The sequence below is a fragment of the Vespa crabro genome, chromosome 7 (genome assembly GCF_910589235.1).
Source record: "Vespa crabro chromosome 7, iyVesCrab1.2, whole genome shotgun sequence".
Taxonomy (NCBI): Eukaryota; Metazoa; Arthropoda; class Insecta; order Hymenoptera; family Vespidae; genus Vespa; species Vespa crabro.
The window spans coordinates 3,106,423-3,121,313 of NC_060961.1; the positions used below are offsets into that span (position 1 = coordinate 3,106,423).

General features: G+C 32.5%; 2 protein-coding genes across 7 annotated transcripts in view; both read right to left on the reverse strand.

Moving 5' to 3' along the window:
* Positions 1-56: 56 nt before the first annotated feature.
* LOC124425475 (protein UXT homolog) lies at positions 57-1,003 on the reverse strand. Of its 2 annotated transcripts, XM_046965843.1 has the most exons (3): positions 760-1,003; positions 281-600; positions 57-192 (listed from the first exon to the last, which is right to left on the reverse strand). In XM_046965843.1, exons 2-3 carry the CDS (start codon positions 593-595, stop codon positions 115-117), a joined length of 393 nt encoding a protein of 130 aa, XP_046821799.1. In that variant the 5' UTR covers positions 596-600; positions 760-1,003; the 3' UTR covers positions 57-114. The 2 variants fall into 2 exon arrangements, with proteins under 2 accessions (XP_046821799.1, XP_046821798.1); XM_046965842.1 differs by having other exon boundaries at positions 57-600.
* Positions 1,004-3,549: 2,546 nt separating this feature from the next.
* Positions 3,550-14,891, reverse strand: part of LOC124425721 (doublesex- and mab-3-related transcription factor dmd-3-like) — a 64,357-nt gene continuing 53,015 nt past the window's right edge. For 4 of the 5 annotated variants that reach the window (XM_046966467.1, XM_046966466.1, XM_046966465.1 and 1 more), the window contains exon 9: positions 3,550-6,410. The gene's annotated coding sequence lies outside the window, so the exon portion shown is untranslated. Of the gene's footprint in view, positions 6,411-10,276; positions 10,387-14,891 lie in introns of all 5 variants that reach the window. The other variant, XR_006942563.1, reaches the window with a different exon arrangement.

Here is a 14,891-nt window from a genome sequence, read left to right on the forward strand (position 1 = left end):
AAGTAATTATTAGAGTATTTGAAATAAACATATACATTTATTTATAAAAATACACATTATATGAAATAATTGGGATTTTATTATATACATACGTCTATGACACATATGTTAAACCTATTTGAAAGTATAAGCATTGAATTGTACAATTTGATAACACATGTCACTATCGTAATCCTTGTAAGTCCCTGATACCTATTAAAATTAACTTTATATGGGCATTAGTTCTTGCAATTTGTTTCCTTATATGAACTATCTGTTTTTCTAAAAGTTTAATTCTTACATTGATTATTACCAAAGCTTCCTCTAAACTAAATTCGACATAGTGTCCCAAACCAACGTCTAATAGGATATTTGAAACATCTTGGACATGAGCTTCAACATAGAAATTATTTCCAATATCTACTTGAGTTTTAAAATCTGTTTTATTAAAGTCGCTGGATTGAAAGGTTGTGATAATGTTCTTTAGTTGAAGAAATTCAGCAATATCTGTATTTTTATTATCAAGTTTTTCTTCTAACTTGGCAAGATCAGCCTTTAGCACACCATTTATAAAAGCTTCAAACTGTAGAATTTTCTTCTGTATATCTGCATTCATAGTTACTGCAATTAAATTATAAAAAATAAAATGACCAATATGATTCTGCATGAACGCTATGATATTGGCATTGATCATCACTATTTAGAAATGTTTAAGTAAAAGAAAAATATATTTAACATGCATTATCTGTCCATTTATATATAAATAAAAAATATATTTACCAGTTAATAGTTGTGAAAGATGCGTTAAGAAGTTTATTAAATGTTTAGAGGTTAGAAAATATCACGAATATTCTATACTCATTTTTAACAGAGTAACACCAATTATAAATGAGATACACTATAAGAAATATATTCTTAAGTTATAAAACATTTGATTTATCGTATCTGTTACATTGATTAAATCATATAAATAAGAATATTATCATTTCTAAATTCAACTCGCCTATGTTAAATGTTATTATATGATCACTGGAATGTGTATATATATATATATATATAATACAAGAGCGATCGAAGTTACATCTAGCGACAATTATTAGTAACTTGTATCTAGCAACGCAGTCGATAAACAGGATTTCTTACATTAGAAATAAATTATAAATCATTGAGACGTTTTTCATATATAATGTACGTACACATATATTTTTAAAGCAATTTTTAAATAGAACTATTTCTCATTAATTTATTTGATTAACTAACTGAAGTATCGTGTCAATTATGACCACATAGAGCAAAGATATAATAATGAAGAAGTAAATAATTTTCCAAAAAGATTAAATATATCGGATTCGTTTTTAATGGAATAAAGCAAAATACTCGAAGAATTCTATTCTTAAAAAAAAAAAAAAAAAAAAAAAGAAAGAACATATGTACCATAAAGATGCAACTATTGGTTTTATTACTTAGTAAATGATGGTTCATTTCCTAACGAGGATTAATGTAATAGCTGAATGATACATGAATATACAAATACCGTTAGTGTAATGTAATTGCTACATTCCAAACGTTCCATTCAGTGCCTACCTTTGCTTAACAGAGCATGTAATAATTCCGTTAAGTTCGTTCAATATTCAGAGCTAACAATTTAAATCCATAAATTCACTATCTCTTTTGAATACTCACATCTAATATCATTTAAATGCTTGAAAGATCATAATTTTCTTCCTAAAGTTACTATTGAAATTGTTCCTACTGTTATAGACTATGAAATTAAAAGTCCATTCTGTATGGACGATGAATCAAAAATATTCAGCAATTCCTCACCAATGAAATGCATACCAATTTAACAGGTAAGACCTTGCTCGAGGCAATGAATTAAATCATTGACGCCCACCAACGAGTTCAATTGCCATCCGGCGTGTTAGGAGTATCCGTAATAATACCTTCACAAATTAAGTAGATATTTTGCGAATGCATTCGCTCACCTCGAGCTTTCAATGATCAACGGGAGATAACGGATTGTATGGCTATGCTAATTCGAATGTTTGTAAATAACATCCCCTTATAATTTGCTCTCTTATTTTACACTTTATCGATTTAAGCCGATCGAACTTTCTGTAAACTATTCCTTTCACTTTTAGATTTTAGATTTATAATTTCTATTAGGATACATGCAGTTTAAAAATAGCTGATTATCATTTATGATTAATTATCATATATTCGTTGATCGCAAAATTTCGAAAAGTCATGATACATTATAAAAATATTGTAATGTATATCGAGTATATAACATGAATTATTCATGGTGCATGATTTGCAAATCATCGATACCAAGATCAATTTGATTTGAATCTAAGAGAATGGTCGAAACAAGTTTATCTACAGTAACCAAAAGAAACGCTCCTTGGAATGAAATTCGTCGACATAGCCACACCTGAATTATACGATTTGTATTGTTAAAATATTCAAAGTTAAAGAAATTGTATGCATTTTAACTATAATCAAGTAAATACATTTTAACATTACTGTATTATATGCCGTATATATACAGCGGTAATTAGATTGCTTATCTTTCCTTGCGTTCAGTTTCACGGTGGTAATCATGTAAATAATTACTGTAGAAAAATTACATAAAATGAGAAGCCAAAGGAATTAAGGTGTTGTTAATTAGTGAAAATAATTAAAGTTACATTTCTACAGTATATTCATATTTTGTTCTCGTCTGAATTTCTTAGAATTTTATAAAATATATCTTAACAAAAGGTAAAAAGTATTGTATTATCTAATTATTTTCATGTAAAGTAAGTATTTGCCTGCCGAGATATTCATGTATATACTACAAGGTGGTTCGTATATTATCATGATCGTTGTAGAGAACCCATTGCGTGCAGATGATGATGCAAAAAAGTAAGTTTGAATATATACGATGAGAATCTTACTCTGTGATGTTTCCAGTAAAGTTGCATTAATATTATATCTTACATTTCCTACACCAAATATTGAAAGTCGTTAGAATTGTTCAACTTTTAACCGTAATATACTTTTTTCAACTGTCGAAGTACTTATATAAATTACTATCATTATTGTTATTATTCTAGATGTTACGACAAACTGTAAAGAGTTGAGCTATAACAAAGATATGTTGAAGAAAAATAAAAAGAAAAATGAAAAAAGAGAAATTATTAGACGAATTATTTGCCATTGAACTTTTTCATAAAAATTACAATATCTGATGAAGTTTGTCTCGAGACACATTTTAATCAGTTACGAAAAATCTATGAGAGATTCTCAATTATAAATGGCAGATGAATCATTGCCGACAATTTTGATATTACGGTATTGCTAAATTTTTTTATTCAAATGATATTCTTATATATGTATATATATGATATTACACATAATTGGTTTTACTTATATCGATCGAATATTATTAACATTAAGAAGGAGGAAATAATTGAAAACTTCAATAATATCTAAGTTCGCAAAGATTTCAATTACAAAAAAAAAAGAAAAAAATAAAACAGATAAGGAATAAAATTAGAGTGTCAACATTAAGCACATCCGATCATATTTGATTTTATCAGCATTTATTTTGTATGCTATAATATGTATAACAATTAAAAGTATTTAAAGTAGGGTCGATCCTTGAAGAATGATCAATACATGTCTCGATAATTCTATCTCTTTTTAATCTTTTCTTTTTTTAATCTACATTCACATACTTATTTCAATATACTTTCTTTTTTACGAAACGTTGTACTTTCTTTATGTCGTGGCATAAATGATCTATCCTCGAGGATCGTAGAATAAATAACTACAACGGATAAGAATGTATGAATACAGGTAGGTAAGATCATATTAAATATAGATGCATTGATCCTACTTCATTTCATTTAAGTCATCACATTCTTTGCCGACTGGTTACAAGCTATAAAAAAAAAAAAAAAACAAAACACGGGTACAGTTTTACGATGTGCAAAATCCTCTCGCATTTTTTCATGTTCGGTGCACGTGCCGTGTTGTGATTTCGCTCATACATAAATATGTACTGCACACTGTTGAAAGAAGAAATAATAAACTTTCCGAGCTGTATTATTTTATTATACGCTATTTATCGAGTCGAATTATCGCACAATCATCATTAATCTGTCGGACATAGACACATAAAAATCACGTCAGTTTTATTATTGTTCAACGTTTTTATCATTGTCGTAGAAAGAAAATCATAGGTCACATTAACACGTTTCCTGTAAATACGTCATCGACAAACCCTTTCGAATTTATTATACATTCGTATAGAACGTCTTACTTTTTTTTTATTTAATAACTATTATTATTATTTTATTCGCATGTCTTTGAAATATTATTAGGAAAAGAAATAACACTCTGACTCGTGACGCTATTCTATCTTCTCTCTAAAGTTTTCCTTTTAAATTTCTTATTAAATCGATATAGATTAACATAGAGAATCAAAAATCGTTTGTAACGATAATGCAACAACATATGTATATATATATATATATATATACATATATACATATATATATATATATATATATATATATATATATATACATATTATTCTTTAGAGAGGTAGCCCTTGCGTGACAAGGATACGATTATATGGAAATATAGAGATCAGAAGAAATCTTTTGATTTAAAATTCAAACGGAAAGAAAGAATCTCTCGTAGAGACATGTATTAATTAGAAATCGTAATCTACGATTAGATGTGTTTGTCTGTATCATACCTTCCTTATTTAAACACCATTATCATATATTGTTAAGTCTAAATAATTCTATGAAAAAATGATTGTTTATATTAACATTATCTTTATTACGGCAGTGCACTAAAAATTTCGGTACATTTATAAATCGTAAGAGAAAGAATGAGAAAAAGAGACAGACAGACAAATAGACAGAAAGAGACAGAGAGAGAGAGAGAGAGAGAGAAAGAGAGAGAGAGAGAGAGAGAGAGAGAGAGGGAGAGACAGAGAGAGAAAGAGGGAAAAGAAATATAAATTCTTTCGATCTTTCCATTCTCATCTCATTCTCGACAATTCTCATGAATATTCGTTCTTTCTTCGCTTAACAAAAAAATTTTTTTTTTTCTTTTTTTTTTTACTTTTTCGTTCCTTTTTTTTTATTTTAAATGCTCTTATTTATTTTCTTAAATCAACTTTTCCCAAACACATGGCCTTATAAGCAGTAAAGATGTGAGATTTATAATATGATTAAATTGTTTAAAAACAAAAAAGTATGGCAACGATACGCAAGAATTTATTACATCAATGAGAAGAATACACGATACACGAAATTTAATTTTTGCCTCATCTTTATTTTTCTCGTTCTATGTTTTCTTTATCCGTATTATTCAGGAACGTAGTTTTACAGAACATTTTCAATATTTGTTTTAAGACTATTTCAAATTCGTTTTGTTCAATGTGAATCAAGATTTAAATAGTCAACAATCAATAGAATAGTCTATCAAAAATGTAGTCAAGTAACGTTCTAGTTACTTCGGCTTTATTTGAAATAAAAGAGGCAATAATATTGAAGTCTTGCCTAACACAATTGTTTTATAGGTTGATTAATTATTTAAGATTCCTCGGAATTGAAAAATTCTTAGGTCTTGTATTCATCTCTTACAATTACAATTGTATTCCAGACAGCACCTCTTGCAAGCGCTCGTAAGCGGCTCGTAGCAAGTTATATATTTCGAGATTTTCTCGGGCAATTTTGTTCCCCAACGTACAGTGATTCTTTCTGAATAGCTAACAGTTTCGAGACTGCAATTTTAAATTGGGAAACCCGAGAGAATCTTCTCTCCGTTCGACATAACTACACGCTTATACTACTAACATATATACTACACATATACTTATCGAATAATTTGACAACTTGCAGACAAATGCTACTTTCGATATCGTATCAGAGAAAAAGAGACAAAAAGAGAGAGAGAGGGAGAGAGAGAGAGAGAAAGAGAGAGAGAGAGAGAGAGAGAGAAAAGAGAAGAAGAGAGAGATAGAGAGAGAATAAAAAGGAAAAAAAAAAAGATTTGTTAACAGCAACGTTGACCTGCTGAAAGAACGAGAGACACAGAATATACTTTTCAGTAACTCATCCAATAACGAATTAAAATTTCTCTCGCTTTTACAATTTATTGTTTTAACACAGTGAAAAAGAAATCGCGCAATTCAACAAAACTATAAGGTAAAACTTTATATCATAAACATCCATTGATCACTTTTTCAATTTTGACAGCATTCGCGTGTGGAATTATTCATCTTCTTACCCTCCTAGTTTTCTTTATCGAGGATTTAGTCGAAAATCGTTTCCTCTCGTATAGAAGAACACCCTGAAGAATCCCTCTTTGGATTTGGCCTTTTTGTCTCCCGCCATTTTTCCTTGTCGATTTATCAGCTGATCGATCTGAAATGATCAAATTACAAAAATACAAAAGTGTCTTTCATTAATATATCATATATATGTATTTGCTATATATCTAATTATTGCAACAATGTTTTGACAATGATTTCATCGATGATCATCATTCGATGACAGCTATATGATTTGAAGTATTGAAACGACGATAAGAATCTGATCTATCGTGCCATGATCTAATTTCAGAATCTAATTACTGTGTGGTCTTTGACGGAACAATATATATGTACAATGTTTAATGCTCACTTTCATAGTTGATAATTTGTAGATGTAGCTTTTAATATAGCTAGTACATACGTAATTGCGGTAATACAAATAAATTGATTGCACGTTGTCTTACGTAACGTTTCTTTTATGCAACGTATCAGACATATAGAAGAAGCTAATCTTTTCCGTGCTAAAAGAACTTTAAATTTTCTAACGCGTAATAAGATTTGATCCGTTTTATCTCGAACTTTTATACGAACGTAGTAAGATAGCTCTCAAAGTTAATAAATACCGGGCACATTATATTATCACTTTCACTGATTAAAAAAAAAAAAGAAAAAATAAGGGAATGACAAAAATTCGTTAGGAAATAATGTAAAGTCCAACATTCTCTTATGTTTGAGACAGGCAAAGGAAACGAAATCAAAAAGAGTGGGTTAACGATCGTTCTGATGTTATATCCGGACGGATATTAAATCCGGTTACGGGATGCATCTCATGCGAAAAGTTTCGCGTTGCTTCGCGAAATGTCTCGGGGTGCATGAGAAAGGGTAGACGGTGCTGAGGAAAAGATGAAAAGTAAAAGGAAATAAAGAGAGAAAGAGAGAGAAAGAGAGGGAGAGAGATACAGAAAGAAAGAAAAGGAGAACATCGTAGAAAACGACGTAAATGAAAGCTGCCAACTCGCTTTTCGTAGGAGTCGAAGAGAATGCTAGATGGAGAGACGAAAGAGGGAGAGAAAAGAGGGTGGAAAAAGGGGAGGAAGAAGATAGGGGGTCAAGAGGAAAGGGGATATATTATGTTCGCTAAAGCAATGTTACCAACTCGAGAACTGGCGAACTAGCCCGACAGTAAAATCCATTTTATGTCTCCCTCGTAAAGCCAGTCAAATGAAACCTGGACTTAGTTTTCATACGTACACCGACCGTCGCCGACGTCGGCGACGACGTCGGCGACGACGTCGGCGACGGTAGCGTCTTCGTTGGCCTCCTTCCTGTTATGCATGTTACAAGATTCTTTTGTATAATTATAATCCTTAAGATTAAAGAATTCATTTTTCGGGCAGCTAAGATTTTAATGTAAATATCTTTTAACGCTTTGACAAACGAGTAAATAAATTCTAAGTTCATTCATTGCTTGGTATCATAAATTGTATTTGATATATGTCAGTTATCTCTATGAAATACTATAAATAATGAAAATATGCGAATATATATATATATATATATATATTTTCGAATATCTCCATATATCATATTTATGAACATTTAGATCATATATTCAACATAGATAATATAATCAACACGTTTTTTGCGACAATCTTTCATTTGATAAATTTATTGCTCTGATATCACTCGTTAAATTTTATGAGATAGCAGAAAACGTTGAAATTCATGAATGCATAAAATCTTAGAGAAAAATTTCCCTTTTGCACTATGCGAACGATAACTTATAAACGAAGAGCAAAACGAGATAGGCCCTGAAGAGCTCGGCCAAGCGAAACCTCGTCCGGTACTAAAACGTGGGCGCATCGTAAAACACCGTAGACACGCGCGTCCCCGAAAGTATCGTCGAGATAAAGGCTGAATCTGCTTTAACGAAAGGAATCGACTTTGAAACGAATTTTCGCACTATCGTTTAAAATCGTTTTCTTTTATAAGAAAGAAAGAGAGAGAGAGAGAGGAGAGGATGGAGAAATAGAGAGAAAGAAAGACATAGTCTCTGTTCATTTACTCAGTATTAGAATAACACTAAAATCTCATATCATTTTTTATATCAATTATAATCAATTTTAAATCAAATTACATACCATTTTTACATATCAAAAGTTACATAAAATTACATATTATTTTTTGTAAGTTTATTTTTAATACATCATACAAAGTAAAAGAAAAAAGTATGAAGTTAAAGATATTAGATACAATTTTCTTGAATTTTCGTCATAGCAAATTATAGAAAGTTAAATCGAAGATACAAATTGTCACTTCCTCGAGAGATCCTTACGGCGATAACTTTATCGACGACCATAAAAAGTATTCGCGCTTCGACGTAAAACGACAAGGCTATTCATGGCCGGCATTAATTCTGCCTTTTACATGCACTTCGTTCGTTCTTCAAAATACTAATCTTTTAACGGATCATCCGATCTCGGCTGTTGGTTGCTTCGAAAGACAGATGGAAGAGGAGTGTTACATAGGTTATCCATGAAAATGAGAGATTCGAGATTCCTCATAACACTTGAAACTTTTATGCGAAATTGCCCCATTAAAATGTTACACATATTTAACCCGTCAACGTTGCCAAAAGTATTATTTCCTTAGTCATAAAACGAAACGATCGACGATTACTTTGACGAAGGGGTGGTAAAGACAAAAGCTTGCTTCTCTTCGTTTTATCGTTATACTGTTTGGAGTTATGACGAGATATGAACTTCTTTAGAACGAAAGATTTATATATATACATACCTATTTGTTTTCCATTTTTTTTCGAAACAAACATAAAATAATTGAAGATGATTAAAACACTTGACAGAACCTACCCTCTCTCTTTCTCTCTCTCTCTCTCTCTCTCTCTCTCTCTCTCTCTCTCTCTTTCTCTCGTTCTTCAAAAAACAAGTTTCTCATACTTACATCTGTGGAAAAAACTCTGTAGAGAGGACTTCGAAGTTGACCGTCGTAATTACAAACTCGTAAAAGTTCGATCAATGTCTGGTGAACGCTCGACTCGCATGGAAAGATGTAGAGGAAGGAAAATAGCGAGCTTCAAGAGAGAGAGAGAGAGAGAGAGAGAGAGAGAGAGAAAGAAAGAGGCACGCATCGGTTCACAGTTCATGATCCACTCTTCCTCAAAGCTGTCCTGTTCTCCCGATTGACCATGGGGTGCCTCATAAAAGTATGATTTACAACTATACCGCCTTGCAATCTGCTGAGCCACGTGATGTGCATTCTCTCTCTCTCTCTCTCTCTCTCTCTCTCTCTCTCTCTCTCACTCTCTCTTCCGACTTGTTTTATCTGTTCACAAAAGTTCATCAACGTTTTTCGTGCTATTTGAACGTAAACATAGATCATCTATGACGAATATGATCTTAGGAAAGAGTTTCGCGGTAAATCAAAAAAGAAAAAGAAGAAGAATTGTAATTTATAATCAAGGAAGAGAAGTCGATGCACTAGAACGTACGTGAAAAATCTCATCCGGGAAATTTTCTCATTGGCCTGCATATATCGTACGCCTATATTTACAACCGCGAATAGATACTAGAACGTAGGATATCCTTATCCTCTTTATTTCCAATAAAGATACCTATCAAGATAAGAATTATATAAATAATAAAAACGAAGAATCTTGCGAGAGGATTCGATGAGAGATCGAAGGCGATACAGTTAAGAATGCGCGTTTAGGTGTGCCTTCTGAAATACCTAAGTTTTACGATGTTTGGGTTCCTTTTTCGTGCGTGGGCTGCATTTTCACCACCCGTCACTTGTGTCCGTATGTATATGTAAATGCATACATACATACATACATACATAGGTATCTATATATTGTATGTACCGTCATTGATTTCCTGCTTTTTGTCTTCTCTATTTTTTTTCGTCGAGAATCATGTTTTCCGTACATTTTCAATATTAGGATTTCAATTTTCAACGCACCGTTCATATTCACTTTCTAATGATTTCCTCGACTGCTTCATTAACATTACCATCTTCCATTATTCCATTGTTATAATCAGTTTCCGGTCTTGGTAAAGAAAGTGAAGTTTCTGTGAACACGAAGATTTAAATACAAATTGACGAGAAGAATTAACAGAAGGGAAGGAGAAAGTAAAATTTCAAATGGTGAATTTGAAAGTATCGCATAATACACGTTGCTTCTCATTTTTACAGTGAATCTCTTCTTTTAGATGATCTAGGCGGCTTCCGGAACACACTGTGACTTCTCGAACGATCGTAAAGGAGGTCTAAGGAGAGAGAGAGAGAGAGAAAGAGAGAGACATAGACAGACAGAAAGCACGTATCTAAAATGGAAACGGGCTGAACGTTCCCGGACGAGTTGGAGACGAAAGTGGAGGAGGTTTATCGTTTCTCGGTAAAGTGCTTCGCGGCTTCTAACACCTCTTCGGCACCTTTCCACCTCTCGCCCGAGGCTGAAGGGGTGGCTCGTAAAATCAGCGTGGATACTTCGAGTAATGCTATTCTATTCGAAAAGGAGAAAGAAAGATAGAGAGAGAGAGAGAGTTAAATTTCCGATTGAGGCGAGACTTTCTAAAGACAACGACTAAATATTTAAAGAAAGAGATACCAGCTTGGAATTTTAATAAGAAAATTTATCATCTTACGATTATTTCTATACTTCGAGTATTTTCAAAATATTTAAGATATCTCATCTATTTAAAATCTTTCAATAGATTTTATTAAGGAAACGAAGAAAATGTTATTCGACAATCGAATAACATTTCTCATTCCGTGAACAATGAATTGTGAAAGAATGAGAACTAGTATAGTCGTTCAATGTTTCCAATGTATTTGTTTATCGTTTATTCGAGATGATCGGTAGGAGTTTGAGAATCCTTTTCATTAACGAGACGCAAGTATCTTGAGTAAAGATTCCGGTGGTTTCGTTCGCCCGAGGTAGGTAGGTACGTCGTATTTCATAGAAGCCCGGTTGTATTTTCGCGCGTATGACTTTAACTGTCGATGCGGACTTCGCTTGTATTTCTTCTCAAGTTTTACTGGCGCTAGGTCGACCGCACCGAGCCGTAAACGTCACTCTCCGCTAAAGTCCCTGCACGGCTGCCTCGTCGCTTTCCACCCTCGGTTCTCTTTCCCCCTTTCTCTCTCTCTCTCTCTTTCTGTCTCTCTCTCTCTCTCTCTCTCTCTCTCTCGTGCAGTCTTCACCTTTCTACTTTCTTTCTTCCAGTTCTTTCTTTATCGATTTGACCGACGTCATTGTCAAACTATTCTCGAAAACAAGTCTCACTTATTCTTTCTACTTTCTCGTCTCGTTCGCTTTTGAAATTTCTTTCGAATTAGACGCGGAGATAATTGGACATATATAATAAGAGATTTGTGTTCGAATTTTGAAGATAATAAATCAATGGTTCCTCTTCATTTTTGAGAAAGGTAGAAGATAAAGAAAGAAAAAAGAGAAGGGAATCGCGGGGGTCAACCGGAAGACGGCGCCCATATCGTCTCGAGGCTTCATTAAGGATGCAATATGGCGGACTTTTTGTCGGGTAAACGAAGGGAGCGGAATACGCGTGAGAGAGCGGTCGGCCGCTTTTAAAAAAGTTACGACGAGGTTTATGGGGGTTTAATTGTAGCCCGTGACTGTGGTTAGAAAGTAGTAAAACTCCTTTTGCCAGAAGACTCCGGCCTGTTACTATGCTACTTAACGCTCAGCCGACTCTTACTTGGGACGTATGGAGAAAGAGAAGAATGACGACGAACAGGACGACTAGGGCGACGATGATGATGAAGCGAAAGAAAAAGAAGAAAAGGAGAGGTGAACGAAGAAGAAGAACAAGGAGGAGGAGAAGGAGAAGAAGAAAAATAAATAACGGCGGCGGCTCACGCACTTCGGTGCTGCTAATTATTGCTTTGTCTCGAAAATTGCACCCTCATCCTCGTGAAATAAGGCCGACGTTCGCCATCAAGGTCATAGATATTGTCTTTATCCTCTTCCTACTTCCAGTTTTCTTTTTATCTTTTTCTTTTTCCTCATCTTTCGTGCAAATGTATTACAATTTACATATTAAAAAAAAAAAACAAAAAAAAAAAAAAAACAGAAAAAATCCTCTATTTTTAGTATCATCTAGTGTAACCTCTTTTTTCATAACCAAAATATGATTTAAAGGTATTAAGATTTTCATAATTAAAATAATTAAGTTTTAACATCGTTCTAATTGCTTTCTTAATATTTCTTTTTTCTTTTGTCATTAATACTATGATAGTAATAAAATTTTCTTTCTCTCTTCTTCTCATCCATTGGCAGTGATAGGCATATCACACAACCGTGTATTTCTTACAACCATTGAAACAGAGAACATCTCTTAACGCGTTCGCGCCTATCAATGAACAAAGAATATTATACTATTATGCCTGAAATATCTTTAACGGTATAGTCTCCTCTCTCTCTCTCTCTCTTTTTTTTTTAGACCTTATAATTATGATCATATGTACTTATAATTATGATCAGATCACCTATAAACCTAATTATTGCACGTTATCAAAGTCAAACGAAATATTTTGTATGGTGAAATTTTTTATTTGTTTAAATAGTTAATAATTTTATTTTTTGTTTTCTTTTTTTTTTTTGAGAAGAAAAATACGATTGTAATCAAACAATCAAATGATTAAAATGGAAAAAGAAAATGGAAGAAGAATAAGGCGCGTTTATTTCATTTCGATCTTCATTCGATCATTATTGCTACTTCTTTTCAAATGTGTTCATTCATTATTAACGTGAGAATGCACCGGCAGTTTACAATATTGTAATTTTGTTATTATCCTCATTTTCTGAGAACAAAACAAAGTGTTATCTGAAAGAGCCCTTTTCTATACGCTATTATTCTATTTTTAGATTTGATCCTCCATTGAAGAGAGCATTTACATCGTAAATTATAATGATTCTGTAATTAGCCGTAATTAATTGGGTATCTGATAATATCACTGATTGATTATCTGATAATATTAATACTCTTGAGTTAATCGTTATTATTCAGATATGACGCATTGTGTATAAATGTATTAGCAGTTAATTAATTTTAAATCGTTATATTGTATACACGATTTCTATTATTTTCATTTGAACATAATCAATATTTCTTTTGATTTTGATTTTTTTTTTTTTTTTTTTTTTTTTTTTTTTTTTTATATATATTTGATTAATGGATCATCAAAACGGAAATATTTTTTATAAATGTCAGCTCTTTTCGAGATAACATTTTACGAATTTTCATTGACTCTTCGATTCGCGTCCGATATTCGTTGCGTAAAATCAACTAATTTATTGTGAGAAAATAAAATAAAACAAGAAAAAAGAAAGGAGGATGCGCCTATGATTACGAATATGAGTATCTCTATAAGGCTGAAAGATAAGAACGAGAGGAACGATGGGACGAAAAAAGACATGACAAGGGAGAAGAAGAGAAAGGGGAGGAGAAAAGAGGAAGAGTAAGAGAAAGAAGAAGAAAGAACAAAGAAAGAAAAGACGCCGAAAAAATCTGCTGGTATATTGCGTTTACGAGCGTCGTTAAACTCGTTCTGAGCAGCCTATCTGATTACATTGATGCTACTTACCACGAAGTCAAGGTTGAAACCCTTCGACGATCCGTTAAAAAAACCGGTCGAACGATTAAGACGATGATTTTCGAATGATCATTCATGTTCGTTGAAAAATAAGTCACGAAAAAATAATAATCGTTTCATTTTCATGAATTAATTTTTTCAACGATCTATAAACAAATTATTTAAATCACGATGAATATTTTGTTTATTTCAAAATTGCAACATAAAAAAAGAAAATGATAAAAGATTTAATAGGTAAAAGAAAGGAGAAAGTAAGAGCTATTAATTCTTTTTTACTTTGCATATTATACGATTAAAAAAGAAATTAAAAAGATATTTCGTATAATCATAATCGTTAAATGTTTACAACAGCTGGGATCGAATAGTTAATTCTAAACCGGCACAACATCGTTAATTGTTTTATAGATTAATAGCCGAGTATACCAATCATTCGCTACCAGATTCCGGATCGTTAGAAGAGTCTTAGAGTTGGCAATAGTACCTTAGAGGCTTAGAGAGAAGATACTTTCGTAGATATCCTCAAAGACATTCTCGTAGGGATGAAGGTTGTTGTACTGCGTATGGATACCTTTTAAGATCGTCTCTCCTTTTTAACGGCTCTAATCGCTCGTAAGCCTTTGCAATCTGTATTCAAGATAACCGAGGGTGCGCAAGAGATGCTTTTATTCGTCCTTTTCATTTTCATATCTTTCTATCTCTCTTTCTCTCTGCCACGTTCTTTCGTTATTCCTCTACGGTCATAGTAGTACAGTCGCTTAGCGATTCCAAACATTTTTAGGCCGCTTTTACGAGCGCATTTGTACGACGACGACAACGACGCTTGATACCTCTTCGACTTCAACGACTTTTACTTGGACGGATATACGACCGATAAATTTTGATTTCGTGCTTGATCCGCGAATCGCACCCCTTGTCTATGATACATCCGTACCTTGTAAAAACAATCTGCTTAGTTTTA

Bases quoted from the DNA above. Each gene is read 5' to 3' on its own strand.
- LOC124425475 (XM_046965842.1), bottom strand. From the start codon at position 595: ATGAATGCAGATATACAGAAGAAAATTCTACAGTTTGAAGCTTTTATA.